At 41.7% G+C, this 18369-nt stretch overlaps 1 protein-coding gene across 1 annotated transcript in view; it reads right to left on the bottom strand.

Moving 5' to 3' along the window:
• The window catches only part of vstm2a (V-set and transmembrane domain containing 2A), a 61452-nt gene extending 59327 nt beyond the window's left edge, over positions 1–2125 (bottom strand). The window contains exons 1-2 of the mRNA XM_056434228.1: positions 2050–2125; positions 848–1020 (exon numbers count right to left, since the gene is read on the bottom strand). Coding sequence (XP_056290203.1) covers positions 848–1020; positions 2050–2125 — 249 coding nt within the window. The remainder of the gene's footprint in view (positions 1–847; positions 1021–2049) is intronic.
• Between the last annotated feature and the right edge of the window lie 16244 nt (positions 2126–18369).

Genomic DNA, 18369 nt, shown 5'->3' with positions numbered 1-18369 from the left:
TCCATAACTTCTTCTAGTGCACGGCTCGTTACCATGAGAGAAGACCTCATTTGCATTTTGAAACGAATTTCAGACAAGTTGTTCTTCAAAACTCATCCGTCTCAAAAACATGAACACACTAATAATCTGTGGATGTTTTCCTGGTGATATCTATAAGTTTATTAATCTAAAACATGTTTTTAAAGACCTCACAGCCACTTTCATTCCTCTCTCTCTATTCTGAAGGTTTTTTTAACGAGGGGTTCATCTATCATTCATCGTCCTATTTATACATGTTATTCACAGAGCGGCTTTATGGTTTTATGGCTGCAGGATTCTCAAATAAATAATATACATTATAGAAATAAATATAAAATGTCCTCATGAGAACTTTTGACTCTCATACGTCATCAACATGAAACAATAACTCCATGCGCCGCGGCCGCACAGTTAATGACATAACGCCTCATTTGCATGAATGTTGCGCAACACGTGACACCAATCATAACCGTCGTCCACCTCGAGAGAGAGAGAGAGAGAGAGAGAGAGAGAGAGAGAGAGAGAGAGAGCGAGAGAGAGAGAGAGAGAGAGCACCACAGGTTACAAAAGTTCCACCGGCAGTGAACGCCACATGGTCTTTTATCTAGCAGTTGCCACGCGAGCTGATGACATGAGGCGCGTAATAACGCGCAAACACTTGTTGGGTGGAGAGAGAGAGAGAGGGAGAGGGAGAGAGCGAGAGAGGGAGAGAGAGAGAGGGAGAGGGAGAGAGAAAGAGAGAGGGAGAGAGAGAGAGGGAGGGAGAGAGAGAGAGGGAGAGAGAGAGAGAGGGAGAAAGAGAGAGGGAGAGAGAGAGCTCCCCTTGTACCTCCTGGTCCCCCGCCTCCTCCTCCTCCTTGCTGTCGGTGGGTTCCGGTGCCTTCACGAACCACCACTGGATCTCCAGATACACGGACGCGGTTCCGCTCTGGAACGCGCACACCATCTCCAGGTTCTGGCCCTCCTTGACCGTCATGTTGGAGGGCACGTCCGTGAAGCGCCCTGCGTGGCGAGAGGAGGGGGGGGGGGCGTTACGATGAGGACAATTATGAATCCTCTGCTGCTGCGCGCGCGCGTGGACGCAGCCCTCCGTGTGGAGGGTGAACTGTGCACCTGAAGGGATGGAGATGAACACGGTGTGACCAGAACGGTATTCATTCATATAAAGATGAGAATGTCGGGAGTTAAACAAATACATTTAAAATCCTCTGAAGTCATCCTGTGGCCGCGTGTCGCGCGCGCTCTGCGAATGCATACCGAATATATATTTATATAAATAACTCAGAATTCAGGGTAAACAGAAGAAAGCATTGGCGGGGGGGGGGGGGGGGGCATGAGGGAAACAAATAGAGGGAGTTTGGTTTGGAGGACGCTCATAGGGGGGGGGGGGGGGTGAATCCGGGTTCAGAGCATCTTCAGGCTCGCGCGCATTCATCACCGATTTGGTGGGTTTCAGCTGCACGAGGAGGAGGAGGAGGAGGAGGAGGAGGAGGAGGAGGAGGAGGAGGAGGAGGAGAAGGAGGGGGAGCCGGTGGGTTCAGCACCGGGGACAGCTCCCGGTCCGCGGCGGGCCTGAACCCACCCGCACGTGCGGAGCCTCTTCAAATAAATTCCGTTCCTTTTGAAGAGAATCTATTTCTACTGGCATGAAAACATAACCCCCCCCCCCCCCACACACACACACACACACACACACACACACACACACACACACACGCGCGCGCGCGCTCTCCTCCTCGCGGGGGGAATCGACTTGATGTGAAACAAGCACCAGTTGCATTTCGATCTCCATCACGAGGTAAAATAACAATAATTAAAACAATAGAACCTCCATGAGGTTCTGATCAACACGTCCTGAGTGTTCATCACTCTTCCTCACTTCATCTGGAGAAGGTTCCTCCTCGCAGCCTCCGACAAACACTGCGCACTTTGAACACTTTCTCCTCTCCGGAGCTCGACGCCGTGTCGTTCGGGTGGAAATGTGCTTTTAAAAAAATGTAATAATAATATATATATATGTATATGTTTTACCTTCAAAGCAGAATCCCAGCTGCACACAGAATCCGGCCATGAAAACAAATCCAACAGAATCGTGAGAGGTCCACATCGTTCAGATGGAGAGAAGGTCGCAGAGCCGAAAAAGAAAAGAAGAAGGATAAAAAAGGAGAATGTTTCCTTCCACCCACTCCCCACGAAAAAAATCAATAAATACACAAAACAGCTAATAAAAAAAAATCAAACAGTTGCTGGACGAGCGGCTTTAGACGGAGATCGCCGAGGATGGAGCATGCTGCAAAACTACAGCTTCAGTCCGCGGCGGTGAAGTTCTCTCTCTCTCTCTCTCTCTCTCTCTCTCTCTCTCTCTCTCTCTCTGCAGGAGAGACGGTGGGCTGCTCCGCGGTGCTTAAGTCTGGGGGCTGCGGTGTTCGTGTCCGCGCGACGGGAGGAGAGACGTGTCAGTCTCAAGTGGATCACCCACCATGTAGTCCACATCCGGGTCCTCTAGTCCTCATCCGGCTCCTCTAGTCCTGATCCGGATCCTCATCCGGCTCCCCGCGCTGTCACCTTGGCTGCTTAATTTAAGGAAGAAGAAGAAAAAAACCGCACACCAAAAACAGTGCGCCGCGCAATGCAGCGTCAACGCATTAAATGTTGCGACCTTTATTTTTGAAAAATGATGAGCGCCCAAAAAAAAAGAGTTCACTTTCTAAATGATATGCGTCAAAAACTTTTGCGCAACAGAGAAAAGCGGAATGGAACGCGTCCCTGTAATCTCTGTTATGCATAGGGTGATTTGTGTGGGCGTGTCTACGCGGTGTTCGAGGCTATCCGACACCAGTGCAGCGTTAATGGGAGTCAACGGGGAGGGGGCGGGGCCTGTGTGCCGCTGGAATCTGAATGTGGGGACATGCAGCGCTTGGCCACGCCCCCTCCACTCACTCAGTCACTGGGACATCTTTGTGTCTGTAAAGTGTCCAGGTGAGCACATCCTCATGGACATGTGGTCATTTGCATAGATTTCATGAATGTGTAGATTTTGATAAATATTCTTTAGTTGTTGTCTTAGTATCTTTGGTGTTCAACGCGGGACTTATTGAAACATGTGAAACATGTTCACGATGATTTTACTAATACAATATTTAAAAAATGAAAAACCCCAAAAATATGAATTGTAAAATTACGTACATACATTTCGAAGATACCATTGTGAAACTTCTCTTCTCATTTATTTCATTTTATTGTGAACATGATCGCTGCTTCAAATGAATAACGCATCCATCAATCAGTCTATCTATCTATCCATCCATCCATCATCCATCCATCCATATATCTATCTATCTATCTATCTATCCATTCATCCATCCATTCACTATACTCCAGATCTATAATCCAGATCTATAATCCATATATAATCAAGATCTATAATCCAGATCTATAAACAAGATCTATAATATATATATATAATCCATATATATAATCCTGATCTATAATCCAGATCTATAATCTATATATATAATCCATATATATATTTCAGATCTATAATCCAGATCTATAATCCAGATCTATAAACAAGATCTATAATTTATATATATAATCCATATATATAATCCAGATCTATAATCCAGATCTATAACCTATATATATAATCCATATATATATTTCAGATCTATAATCCAGATCTATAATCCAGATCTATAATCCATATCTATAATCCAGATCCATAAACAAGATCTATAATCTATATATATAATCCATATATAGTCCAGATCTATAATCCAGATCTATAATCTATATATATTTCAGATCTATAATCCAGATCTATAATCTATAAATATAATCCATATATAGAATCCAGATCTATAATCCAGATTTATAATCCAAATGTTATCATCACTTCTGCACAAAGCAGCGGGCAGGAAGAGGAATACAAACAGGAAGTAGTGGGTATGATGGAAGGTTTGTTTTGATTTAAAAAACAAAAAGTAGAGAGCAGGTGAAAGCCGGAGGGCCGAGAACCAATCAGAGGAGCTCAAATGAAAACATGAAACAACGAGAACAACAAAAGAAAATCAAGAAGTGAGCAACAGAAAATACAGAAATGAGACAAATAACAATAAATATAGTTTCACACACGACACATGGATTACAAATACATCAGTCCACATGCAGATAGGACTACAAATACATCAGTCCACATGCAGATAGGACTACAAATAAATAAATCCACCTTCAGATAGGACTACAAATACATCAGTCCACCTACAGATAGGACTACAAATACATAATTCCACCTTCAGATAGGACTACAAATACATCAGTCTACATATAGGACTACAAATACATCAGTCCACCTACAGATAGGACTACAAATACATAATTCCACCTTCAGATGGGACTACAAATACATCAGTCCACCTATATGACTACAAATACATCAGTCCACCTACAGATAGGACTACACATACATAATTCCACCTTCAGATAGGACGACAAATACATCAGTCCACCTTCAGATAGGACTACAAATACATCAGTCCTCCTACAGATAGGACTACAAATACATCAGTCCACCTATAGGACTACAAATACATCAGTCCACCTACAGATAGGACTACAAATACATCAGTCCAACTATAGGACTACAAATACATCAGTCCAACTATAGGACTACAAATACATCAGTCCATATGCAGATAGGACTACAAATACATCAGTCCATATGCAGATAGGACTACAAATAAATACATCTACCATAAGATGGGACTACAAATACATCAGTCCACCTATAGGACTACAAATACATCAGTCCACCTTCAGATAGGACTACAAATACATCAGTCCACCTATAGGACTACAAATACATCAGTCCACCTTCAGATAGGACTACAAATGCATGATTGTAATATACAATAAGGCGGTTGAGGGAGTTTTATGGTTAAGACACGACAGGAAAGATCAAAGTGTTTCATGCACGAGACAATTTTGAGTCTATTGTGATTTCATAATGATTCTTTTTTGAGACTAAAGGAAATAAAACATCCCAATAATTAATTTCTGTATTTATTTTACTGCTTTGTTCATTCATATCTGTATATTTCTCGTGGAAAAAATGCCTCATTTGCATATTAAACAAAGCTGTTTGCCTTAATGTCATGACCGAGGGAGTTTCACAGTGATTTTTATTAGTTTATTTACCACATTCACCTGGAGCGTCTTCACAACGTGTGTTTGTTTGTTTCTATTCTATTAAAATATGGTGAATTCTTTAAAGAAGAAAATTATGCTATGTACAATAGAATATTATTCTATTTAATATACAAAACAGAAAGAAAGAAAAGGGAGAAGCAGACATGCTCATATATTCATATCCTAAATTATTTGTATAAAATAAATCAGATAATTAATTATCTCATCATATCGTGACATAATTCCTTTCTATAACAACCGTAGACCTTAATGTGTCAGCAAAATGACTGTTTTTTAAACACGTCTTTAATATTCACATTTCTCTCCTGGGAATGTTTTTGATTTTATAATTTCACATTTGCATATATTTACATGAATTAGTAATACAAACGGCTGTAATGGAAGTAATGTCAGGAGAGAGAATGCAGCTTTAACACATGAAGCATAGACTTCTATGCAACCAGAGGAGTCACCCCCTGGTGGTCAGGAGAGAGAATGCAGCTATAACACATGAAGCATATACTTCTATACAACCAGAGGAGTCTCCCCCTGGTGGTCAGGAGAGAGAATGCAGCTTTAACACAAGAAGCATAGACCTCTATACAACCAGAGGAATCGCCCCCTGGTGGTCAGGAGAGAGAATGCAGCTTTAACACATGAAGCATAGACTTCTATACAACCAGAGGAGTCGCCCCCTGGTGAGTTCTGGTTGTCATCACAGGAGTTGGCCTTGGGGCTGTTGAGAAGCAGAACTGCATTTTGACCACATATATGGCTATTCTTAACAATAATAAGTGTAACTGCGACACCACACACACCCAGTCCTACACACACCTCTAGCCTCCAGGGAGCGGGTGTTTGAGACTCACTCCCTGGAGGCCGGTGTTTAGTTACCTCGCACAGCAGCTGGATCATTGCAATATCACAAGTTCACACAAAAGTGAACCTCGTAAGACTTCAAGTAATGCATTTGGATTAAGCAAATCTCCCTTGTGTGAAGTTTATGGATGTTTATGACCATAAGCTGGGTTCTAGAAGAACAGAGGTCCAACAATGACCAAAGTTTAATTTCTTCGATCCAAATATCTGAAGCATGATCTGTCAAGCAGTAAAACATGAGCATCGTGTTGATGCAATGAATGAGCCACACTACCTTCAGAGATACAGGAAAACTTGTGTGTTTATTTCAAGTGTTTATAAATATAAATGTATATATATACACTACCGTTCAAAAGTTTGGGATCACCCAGACAATTTCGTGTTTTCCATGAAAACTCACACTTTTATTCATCAAATGAGTTGCAAAATGTATAGAAAATATAGTCAAGACATTGACAAGGTTAGAAATAATGATTTGTATTTGAAGTATTACTTTTTTTCTTCAAACTTTGCTTTCGTCAAAGAATGCTCCTTTTGCAGCAATTCCAGCATTGCAGACCTTTGGCATTCTAGCTGTTAATTTGTTGAGGTAATCTGTTGAAATGTCACCCCACGCTTCCTGAAGCACCTCCACAAGTTGGATTGGCTTGATGGGCACTTCTTGAGGACCATACGGTCAAGCTGCTCCCACAACAGCTCAATGGGGTTGAGATCTGGTGACTGGCCACTCCATTACAGACAGCAAGCTGCCTGCTTCTTCCCTCAAGAGTTCTTCACAATGTGGAGGTGTGCTTTGGGTCATTGTCCTGTTGGAGGAGGACATTGGCTCCAATCAAGCGCTGCCCACAGGGTATGGCATGGCGTTGCAAAATGGAGTGATAGCCTTCCTTATTTAAAATCCCTTTTACCTGGTACAAATCTCCCACTTTCCCAGCACCAAAGCAGCCCCAGACCATCACATGACCTCCACCATGCTTGACAGATGGTGTCAGGCACTCTTCCAGCATCTTTTCACCTGTTCTGCATCTCACAAAGTTCTTCTGTGTGATCCAAACACCTCAAACTTGGATTCATCTGTCCAGAACACCTTTTTCCAATCTTCCTCTGTCCAATGCCTGTGTTCTTTTGCCCACACCAATCTTTTCTTTTGATTGGCCAGTCTCAGATATGGCTTTTTCTTTGCCACTCTGCCTAGAAGGCCATCATCCCGGAGTCGCCTCTTCACTGTCGACGTTGACACTGGCGTTTTGCGGGTACCATTTAAAGAAGCTGCCAGTTGAGGACCTGTGAGGCGTCTATTTCTCAAACTAGAGACTCTAATGTACTTGTCTTCTTGCTGAGTTGTGCACCGGGGCCTCCCACTTCTCCCACCGCAACCATCGAACCCAAAATCATTTTCATTAACAACTGTACTGCACTTTGTGACACTTGGTCTGTGATAAGTGCAATATCCTTCACAGGTTGAGAAGGAAGAAGGAGTCTGATTTTCCCAGCTGCTCCTGAACGCATCATCTCACTCTTCCGGTAAGCTTTGGTTGCCAGCTCAACAGCGAGCATGACTTCTTCTTCTCTCCCTCCCGCTCCCTCTTGCTCAGTGTGTCTCATGTATAGTTATCCCCCTGCCTCCCTTAATGATAACGATACATGCAACAAGTGTAGTTTATTTGCTAGGTTGGAGGCAGGTCTAAGTGGGTTAGATGCACGGCTCCGCGCTATCGAAGCTCAGACAGCTATGCTAGTTAGCCCGCCCTCTCCCGTAGTCGGCGCGGAGCTACAGTCAGCTGTTAGCTGTGCCCGGCAGTAACCGTGCAGCCGGATGGTTGGGTAACTGTTCGCAGGAGTCGTAAGTCTACACAGACAGCCGCTGTGCATAGACCACTTCACGTTCCGAACCAGTTTTCCTGCTCAGCGACACCACCGCTGAGGAACACACCCTGGTTATCGGGAGCTCTATAGTCAGGAACGTGAAAATAGCGAAGCCACGGACCAGAGTCGTGTGCCTCCCGGGGGCCAGAGCGGGCGACGTGGAGTCTTGTTTGAAGCTGCTGGCTAAGGATAAGCGGAGATACAGTCAGATTGTAATACACGCCGGTGGTAATGACGCCCGAGCCCGCCGCTCGGAACTCACTAAAATTAATGTGGAATCGGTGTGTGCTTATGCCAAGACGTTGTCAGACACCGTAATTTTCTCTGGCCCTCTCCCAAATTTGCAGACAGACGAATTGTATAGCCGAATGTCGTCTTTCAACCGCTGGCTGTCGAGGTGGTGCCCAGCGAATAATGTGGGCTACGTAGACAACTGGAAGACTTTCTGGGGAAACCTGATCTGATGAGGAGAGGCGGCATTCATCCCACGTTGGACGGAGCGCGTCTCATTTCTGCGAATATGACCAAGTTGATCACCGGACTTAATCTATGACAACCCAGGGTTCAGATCAGGAACCGGGAGCAGAGTTGTAGTTTAACACCCTTCTCTGCTCTTCCATTGGAGCAGTTACCCACCCATGACTCTAGAGTAGAGACTGTGTCTGTCCCACGGCCACTTCAATTAAATAAATCAAAAGTAAGCAGAAGAGGAGTCGTACACAATAACCTTATACAAGTTAACACAATTATTTCAGCAGTGCAACAAAATAGGTCTATTAAATGTGGTCTCCTAAATATTCGATCTCTGTCATCTAAAGCTGTGTTACTGAATGATTTAATATCAGATAATCACATTGATTTATGTTGCCTAACTGAAACCTGGCTGAGCCATGAAGAATATGTCTGCCTGAATGAATCGACTCCTCCAAGTCATATTAATACTCACATTCCTCGAGGCACCGGTCGAGGAGGTGGAGTAGCAGCCATCTTTGAATCGAGCCTATTAATTAATCCTCAACCAAAATTACACTACACCTCATTTGAAAGCCTTGTTCTTAGTCTTTCACATCCAACCTGGAAAACACTACAGCCAATTCGATTTGTGATTCTGTACCGCCACCAGGTCCATATTCAGAGTTTATATCTGAATTCTCAGAATTTATATCAAGTTTGGTTCTTAAAACCGATAAAGTTATTATTGTTGGAGATTTTAATATCCATGTGGATGTTGATAATGATTGCCTTAGTGCTGCATTCATCTCCTTGTTGGACTCGATTGGCTTCTGTCAGAGAGTACAGAAACCCACTCACAGCTTTGGCCACACGCTTGATCTTGTTCTTACTTATGGCGTTGACATTGAGCATTTGAACGTCTTCCCACAGAATCCTCTTCTGTCAGACCACAACCTCATAACTTTTGAATTTATACTACGGAGTGTACTCCGTTAGTCAAAAGTTTCTACACTAGATGTTTAACTGATAGTGCTGTAGCTAAATTTAAAGCGATTCCTTCTGTATTTGATTCGATACCACGTCTCAATATAACAGAGGACTCCTGGTCTAACTTTAGTCCGTCCCAGATTGATCATCTTGTTGACAGTGCCATAGGCTCTCTGAGAATGACACTGGACTCGATAGCCCTCTGAAGAAGAAGACAGTGAGGAAGAGGAGGTTTGCTCCTGGTATAACCCTCAGACCCGCAAACTGAAGCAAGCGTCACGAAAGCTTGAACGCATATGGCGTTCAACTAATCTCGAAGAATCCCGCTTAGTTTGGCGAGATAGTCTTAAAACATATAAGAAGGCCCTCCGTAATGCCAGAGCAGCCTATTACTCATCAATAATAGAAAAATAAAAACAACCCCAGGTTTCTCTTCAGCACTGTAGCCAGGCTGACAGAGAGTCACAGCTCTGTGGAGCCGAGCATTCCTATAAACCTTAGTGGTAATGACTTTATGAACTTCTTTAATGAAAAGATTTTAACTATTAGGGACAAGATTAATAATCTCTTGCCCATAACCAGTGCCAATCTGTTCTCAAGTGGAATGGCCTTGGAAACCGCTGTATGCCCTGGTGTATATTTGGAGGGATTTTCTCCTATCAACCGTGACCAATTATCTTCAACGGTTTCTACTTCCAACACGTCTACCTGTCTCTTGGACCCCATCCCGACGAGGCTGCTTAAAGACGTTTTGCCTTTAATTGGCGGCTCTCTATTAGATATTATCAATGTGTCTCTGCTAACAGGCCACGTACCACACTCCTTCAAAGTGGCTGTTATTAAACCTCTCCTGAAGAAGCCCACTCTGGATCCAGAGGTATTGGCTAACTACAGACCGATCTCTAACCTCCCCTTCCTCTCCAAGATCCTTGAGAAAGTGGTCGCAAATCAGTTGTGCGACTTTCTACATCATAATAGTTTATTTGAGAAATTTCAATCAGGATTTAGAAAACACCACAGCACCGAGACGGCACTGGTGAAAATTACAAATGACCTCTTAATGGCAGCAGATAAAGGACTCCTCTCTGTCCTGGTCTTGTTAGACCTTAGTGCTGCATTCGACACCATTGACCATGACATCCTGTTACAGAGACTGGAGCAGTCGATTGGCATTTCAGGCACGGCACTAATTTGGTTTAAATCCTATTTATCAGATCGATCTCAGTTTGTATTTGTAAACGATGACGCCTCGATAACCACCAACGTTAATCACGGAGTTCCACAAGGTTCTGTGCTTGGACCAATTTTATTTACCTTATACATGCTTCCTTTGGGCAATATTATCAGGAAACACTCCATAAACTTTCATTGTTATGCAGATGACACTCAACTATATTTATCGATAAAACCAGAGGAGAGCAACCAACTCTGTAAAATTCAAGCATGTCTTAAAGACATAAAAACATGGATGACCTGCAACTTCTTGATGTTAAACTCAGACAAAACCGAAGTAATTTTAATCGGCCCTGAGCACCTCAGAGATCAATTATCTGGTGATGTGGATTCTGTAGACGGCATTGCCCTGGCATCCAACACCACTGTAAAGAATCTTGGCGTTATCTTTGATCGGGACTTGTCCTTTAACTCCCACGTAAAGCAAATCTCAAGGACTGCATTCTTTCATCTACGTAATATTTCAAAAATCAGGCACATCTTGTCTCAAAAGATGCAGAAAAATTGGTTCAGCGTTCGTTACTTGAGACTGGATTACTGCAACTCCTTATTAGCAGGCTGCTCTAATAAATCTCTTAGGTCCCTCCAGTTGATCCAGAATGCTGCAGCTCGTGTTCTCACTAAAACTAAGAAAAGAGATCACATCACTCCTGCACTAGCTGCTCTGCACTGGCTCCCAGTAAAATCAAGAATCACTTTTAAAATTCTTCTCTTAACCTACAAAGCCTTGATTGGTGATGCTCCATCATATCTTAAGGAGCTTGTCGTACCATATTGCCCCACTAGAGAGCTACGCTCACTAAATGCGGGACTACTTGTAGTTCCTAGAGTCTTAAAAAGTAGAATGGGAGCCAGAGCCTTTAGTTATCAAGCTCCTCTTTTATGGAACCAGCTTCCAATTTCAGTCCGGGAGGCAGACACAGTCACCTCGTTTAAGAGTAGACTTAAGACCTTCCTCTTTGACAGAGCTTATAGTTAGGGCTGAATCAGGTTTGCCCTGGTCCAGCCCCTTGATATGCTGCTATAGGCTTATAGCTGCCGGGGACGTTTTAGGATGCACTGAGTACCTATCTCCTCTTTTTTCTCTCCTTAAGGATGAATTTTCATCTCTCAATCACACGTTACTAACTCTGCTTTCTTCCCGGAAGTCCTTTTGACTTTACGTCTCATGGGGTCATCGGACCCTATGAGACGGCATAGATCTATCTGCCTGATGGATCGTCTGGGTCGTGGAATTCCTGCTCATGACTACGCCACTGTCCTGTTGAGACTCCGCCCACTCCTCCTCCCCACCGCCATCTGCCTGATGGATCGTGGAGGTCTCCATCGTGGAATATGCCTACTATGAACTATTCATACACTCTGTCATATTCATTGAATGTATTTTAACTCTAAATCTGTCCTTCTGTACACATTACATCTATTGCATCTGTCCATCCTAGGAGAGGGATCCTCCTCTGTTGCTCTCCTCCAGGTTTCTTCCCTTTTTTTCCCCCTGAAGGGTTATTTGGGAGTTTTTCCTGGTCCGATGTGAGGTTTTGGGGCAGGGATGTCTATGTGTACAGATTGTAAAGCACTCCGAGACAAATTTGTAATTTGTGAAATTGGGCTATACAAATAAACTGAATTGAATTGAATTGAATTCTCTTTCTGCTCTGGTTAGAGCCCGTTTGTGCTGTTCTCTGAAGGGAGTAGTACACACCGCTGAAGGAAATTTTCAGTTTCTTTGCAATTTCTCGCATGGAATAGCCTTCATTTCTAAGAACAAGAATAGACTGGCGAGTTTCACATGAAAGTTCTTTTTTTCTGGCCATTTTGAGAGTCTTATCGAACCCACAAATGTGATGCTCCAGATAATCAACTAGCTCAAAGGAAGGCCAGTTTTATAGCTTCTCTCATAAGCAAAACAGTTTTCAGCTGTGCTAACATAATTGCACAAGGGTTTTCAAGGGTTTTCTAATCATCCATTAGTCTTCTAAGGCGATTAGCAAACACAATGTACCATTAGAACACTGGAGTGATAGTTGCTGGAAATGGGCCTCTATACACCTCTGGAGATATTTCATTAGAAACCAGACGTTTCCACCTAGAATAGTCATTTACCACATTAACAATGTATAGAGGGTATTTCTGATTGATTTAATGTTATCTTCATTGAAAAAAACAATGCTTTTCTTTGAAAAATAAGGACATTTCTTAGTGATCCCAAACTTTTGAACGGTAGTGTATATTTATTTATATTTATATATGTATATATATACATATTATATTAAATATAATTATATCATATCATACAAATATTATATAATTATATATATATATGTATAATTACACTACGTATAATTATATATATAATTATACTACATATATAATTATATATATACATTTAATGATATCTATAAATTTGTATGTAGATAATTATATCTATATATAATATAATTATATATAATTATATGTATATATTATATATGTATAATATATAATTATATATATATATAATTATATACGTATATAATAAAATGATATATAATATCATTATATATAAATATATATATATCTAAGTTTATATATGTATATAATATAATTATATATATACATATTTGTATATATTAATATATATATATAATTATATATATAATATAATTATATATGTATACAATACAATTATATATAATATCATTATATCCATATATATATATATATACTGTATATATATATATATATTAACACTTCAATTAAACACACGTTTTCCTTCCCTGTATTTCTGATAGTAGTGTGGCTCATTCGTTCCAACAACCTGATACATATAAGAAGAATAAATGAAAACCTTGTGTCTCTGTAAATGAGAAGAGGGAAGCAGAAGCACAGGTTGAGTGAAGAGCATCCTAACAGGAACTTTAATACTTGGTTGGGGTTCAGAAAAAAAGGTTGTGAAATACTTGGTTATGTTTTCGTGAAGAAATATATAAAGTTAGGTTCCTTAAAAGACCCTGAAATATTATTTGGGTTCAGGAAAGGTTTGTCTTTTGGATTAAAAATACAAAGGAAGTGGAGTTAATGACATATGTTGAACTAATACCAGTGTCCTGGCTGGAAGGTGGGTGTTTGTTGGACCCTTACACTTCCTCAATCATAATTTTGTATTATCTATGAATTACGGTCATCACTTCTTTGGAGTATAGCTACGAATGCTGGATGAGAAGAGCCTGACTCAAGTTATACAAGACATACGATGTGTTGCACCCCCGGTGGTTCGTTGTTCAGCTTATTTTTTTCTGATGTGGATTGAATTTTGTCCCATTATTAAAATATAAGGATTTGCGATTCCAATAGGCACAAATTCAGCCTTTTTGATATAAATAAAGAAAAGTGAATTGTATTGAAAACAACAACATTACATACAGCTTCAAACTGCCTGGCAGAGTCAGAATATTGAGCTTATTTAACTGAGCATGTCCACATCTGTCATATCATATGACAAGGACGCTGACGCAACTTGTTTTTTCATCAGTAAACACAAAATGTTTGTACGTGTTTCTGTCAAGTCGCCGTCTCAGCACCAGATTAAAAAGAACGACTCGCATTACTTCAGGAATCAGGGAGGCAGCAAAGCCACAACCTTCATCACGACAAGGTCTTCATCGCACCTACAATGTTTCCTCACATCCGAGACCGAGCTGCGGAGCAGTCGCCGATGAATTATCACGTGGGTCGTCATCGTTATCGAGGGAACGCGGCGTGTCGGCTGTGAGCGATGCGTTTGGGTTTAAAAAGGTCCCCAGAACATTCTATGAAACATTCATGGGGCGTTCGTCGGCCAACGCGGATGTCTTGTAGAACTCCCTGGAGGATATTTATATATATATAAATGTCTTGTAGAAGTCCCCGGAGGATATTTATATATACGCTCCAATTATCTGTCGCTGTAACATTATCAGATTTGGGCTCATTAGATGAAACCTTGGACCGTTAACGGCTTCAGCCGGCGTGAAGGTGCAACCGTGGAGCGTTTATGTTTTGTTCAACACTTAATACCATAACATGTGTCACAAATGTGTCACAAATGTGTCAGAAATGTGTCAGAAATGTGTCAGAAATGTAATCTTTTTCTATAAAATCAAAATCATGTTTACTTGATTATTTCGGCTTTTTCGGCCATTTATTGTGCGGTTAGAAATGTTTTAAAGATGTTTTATGGCTTTTGAGCGTCTTTTTAGGAGAGTGACAGAAGAAGTGGGTGAGAGAGAGAGAGGAGGTTACTCACAGGAACACACACCTACACACACATCTATATATATAGTATAGGCTGTTGCTGTCCGACATTTGAAAACACTTTCTAAACAGAAAGGACTCCAGATTTCTCTGAACACGTAGTCACGTAGAGCTTTGCTAAGAAGAAACTATTGAGCGCCCTATTGAGAGGCATCTAAGTCACGACTCGTCAGTTATCATGGGGAGGCCTGTTGAAGATGCACAACTCTGGCCAAAGACAATTGTCGTTAGTTACTTTCATCTGTTTGTATTTCGCACCATAGTTCTGTCCGACACACACAGACGGACAGGCAGAAAGGTGTGATAGAAACCGTTCTCTCTCCGAGGTCACCGGTTCATACGATCCGGCTCGGCTGTTGTTGACTGGAGTTCACTTCCCGTCTGACCTTTCTTTTCTAGCCCGGGATGTAGGCTTAGAGATGTTCCCACGTCTCAGTGACTTTACGACAGTATCGTAACCAATGGAAACAGGAGACCCGGTCGTTCTCGTCTCTCCTGCCTCTGTGAGTTGTGTCTTGCATGTTTTCACGGTACAGAGGAGGTTTTTCGGTAAAGTTTCTACCGGAATTTGGTGGCACATGGCAAACCACAACCCGTTTTCTTCATGAATGCCGACAATTATTATCCTGAACAACTTTTCTCTCTGTTTATGTTGCGCCATGCCCATATGAGAGTGTCCACGCAGATTCCTAAACTTCGCGCTAAGCGGATCACCGGTGAGTTATCGTTCATGAGTCCGTACAGTCCTCACTGGACAACGACTTCCTGTTCTGTTCTATTCTTTCAAAGTTACCAAGGAGTTAGAAAGAGTAGTGGTGTTAATTCAATTCAGTTCATACACATAAAACATCCGTGACCTTTGACCTCACATCGGATCAGGAACAACTCCCAAAAAACAGAAAAGAGGGGAAAAAAGGTAAAAACCCTCCAGGATGGACAGAATAATAGATGCCATGTGTGCAGAACTATGAACTCTATGAACAGTCAATACAACATGAACCAAATCTCAGATAAAAGAAAGTCGATGATTCTTCAATAGAACTCGAATGTTGCATAAAGCTGTATTTTCTAGATTTACATTTGTATTATTCAAATGTATTAAAAGTAAGACATGGTATTCCTTAATCACATCTTCTGGATAGAGCGGATTTAAAAAAACAAAAAAACATTATTGAAATGTACTCATATGAGTGTTTATTGCATTAGGCCCAATGTCCATCTGTTCCCCTGTATTGTACTGCACATATTCTCTCTCTCTCTTTCTCTCTCTCTCTCTCTATCTCTCAATCCCTCTCTTTATATATACATGCATAAATATACATTTACATAATATATACATATATATTTATATTTATTTATAAGTATATAAATATATATATGTTTATAAATATACATATATATATATGTATACTTATTTATATATATATTTATATATATTAATTTATATATATATATATAAATACAGTACATACTGTACATAAATAAATATGTATACATATATTTATATGTATATTTATATATAAATAAATACATATTTATATACGTATAAATTTATATATATATAAATATTATATATATTTATATATATAGAAGTACATATTTCGAGTATATGCATGTCAAGGATGAAAGCTCTCCCTGAAGAGTGACGCTTCCTTCTCTAAATCCAGGCCCTGAGCCTGAAGGTGTTTTCTGTGATCCATCCCGTATGAAGAGACTTGACTTGGCTCTGAGGACTCAGATGGACACGAGGTAACGCCCCACGAGGCCCGTGCTGTTGAACGCAGGGTGTCGATGGTAATTGCTCTCTCCTCGTATCAACGCCGCTGACCTTTGACAAATGAGATGTGTGTGTGGAATCGGTACATCTCTCCCACAGTCCTCGATCTGACACCAACGGGCACGAGGGAATAAATAACCCGCGAGACTCCTCTGAGGCTATCGCGCAAAAGCCGGTCGCACATCAACGAAAACATCTCATCAAACATTTACGCGAGCGGCGGATCCTTTTGAGTCCGCCGCGCCGCGGGCTTCATCACAACCCCCCACGGCGAATCATCTCTTCAGCAAAGTTGGGAGGGACGCGTCCACGGGCGTTGTGCTTGTCGTGACGAGGTCATTAATGTCCGCGTGACAATCAGGACACAGCTCCTCCCTTGATGCTCATTACCCGTCTGCGTCTGTGGCGGCGTGGCGCTGCCGGCCTCGAGCCGCGTGGGCGTCACCCAATAAAACGCTGTGTAGCGGGAGGCTACGACGAAGACGACTTGAGGAGAGTCACAGATGAACTATGTTGTATTTGTCACGGCCAAGCTCCGCCTCCTTCCTGTGTACTGTGGGGTAGGGGGCGTGTCCTACCGGAACTGGCACAAGTAGGCAAGTAAGTAAGAAAGTAAGTAAGTAAGAAAGTAGGTAAGAAAGCAAATAAGTAAGTTAGTAAGAAAGTAGGTAAGTAACTAAGTAAGTAAGCAAGTAAGTAAGTAAGTCGGTAAATAAGTAAGTAAGGTATATTTATATATTTTTGCTCTTATCTCAGAAAAAGTGTCACAAAGTTCAGTATTTCATTTAAACTATTCATCAGTAACAGGTTTAAATGTTTAAACATGTCGACAGTTAAAAGTTCAACACTGTAAAAGATGAAGCGGTAAAGTAAATAAACAGAGAAGATAAAAAGCAGAAAAAAGAATATAGAAATGAACAGACACCCAGTCAAGAGGTTTAGAGGAGGATGAAGAGACGCTGCGGGACAATAACCGGCTCTGATTGGACGAGAGGACCCACCGGGTTACGGGAGACCTGGGGGGGGGGGGGGGGTCCTCCTGCACCATTAACCCGGTCTGGCACGCTGTGTTATCAGCGGTGATGGGCAGACTGATTGCAGCTAGAGGGGGGGGGGGGGGGGTCTCCACAGCCCATCCATCACCGCCTCAGACCCCCGATGGAGGGCTGCCGGCTGCCTCCATGACGACCGCGGAGCAGGAAGTCAGACTCAGCCACACATTCACAACGTCCCACATCGAGGGCTGGATCTGGATCCTCATTGGGTCTGGTCTCTGGATCCTCATTGGTTCTGGTATCTAGATCCTCATTGGTGCTGGTATCTGGATCCTCATTGGGGCTGGTATCTGGATCCTCATTGGTTCTGGTATCTGGAGCCTCATTGGTTCTGGTATCTGGATCCTCATTGGTTCTCCTCAGGACCCGGAGGACTCAAAATCACCTCATTGATCAAGAACCTAAAAAAAAACGTCTCACAGACCCCATGGACCTGATTTTTTATTTTAAAAAATGAATGGATGTAAAGTAGAGAATAGATCACTCCCTCGTGATGCATTGTTTTCTTTTTGTTTTTTGTCTCTTTTTTGTATGTTTTTAACACGTCTTGCTCTAAATACGTATAACTAAAATAAGCATCATCTAGAAATCTGCACATGCAACGTCAGATTGTCTTAAAGACGTCTTCACATGTCTCATTGA

Source organism: Pseudoliparis swirei, chromosome 16 (genome assembly GCF_029220125.1).
Source record: "Pseudoliparis swirei isolate HS2019 ecotype Mariana Trench chromosome 16, NWPU_hadal_v1, whole genome shotgun sequence".
Classification (NCBI taxonomy): domain Eukaryota; kingdom Metazoa; phylum Chordata; class Actinopteri; order Perciformes; family Liparidae; genus Pseudoliparis; species Pseudoliparis swirei.
The sequence above is the reverse complement of the archived record's forward strand: the minus strand, read 5'-3'. Positions and strand labels throughout refer to the sequence as shown.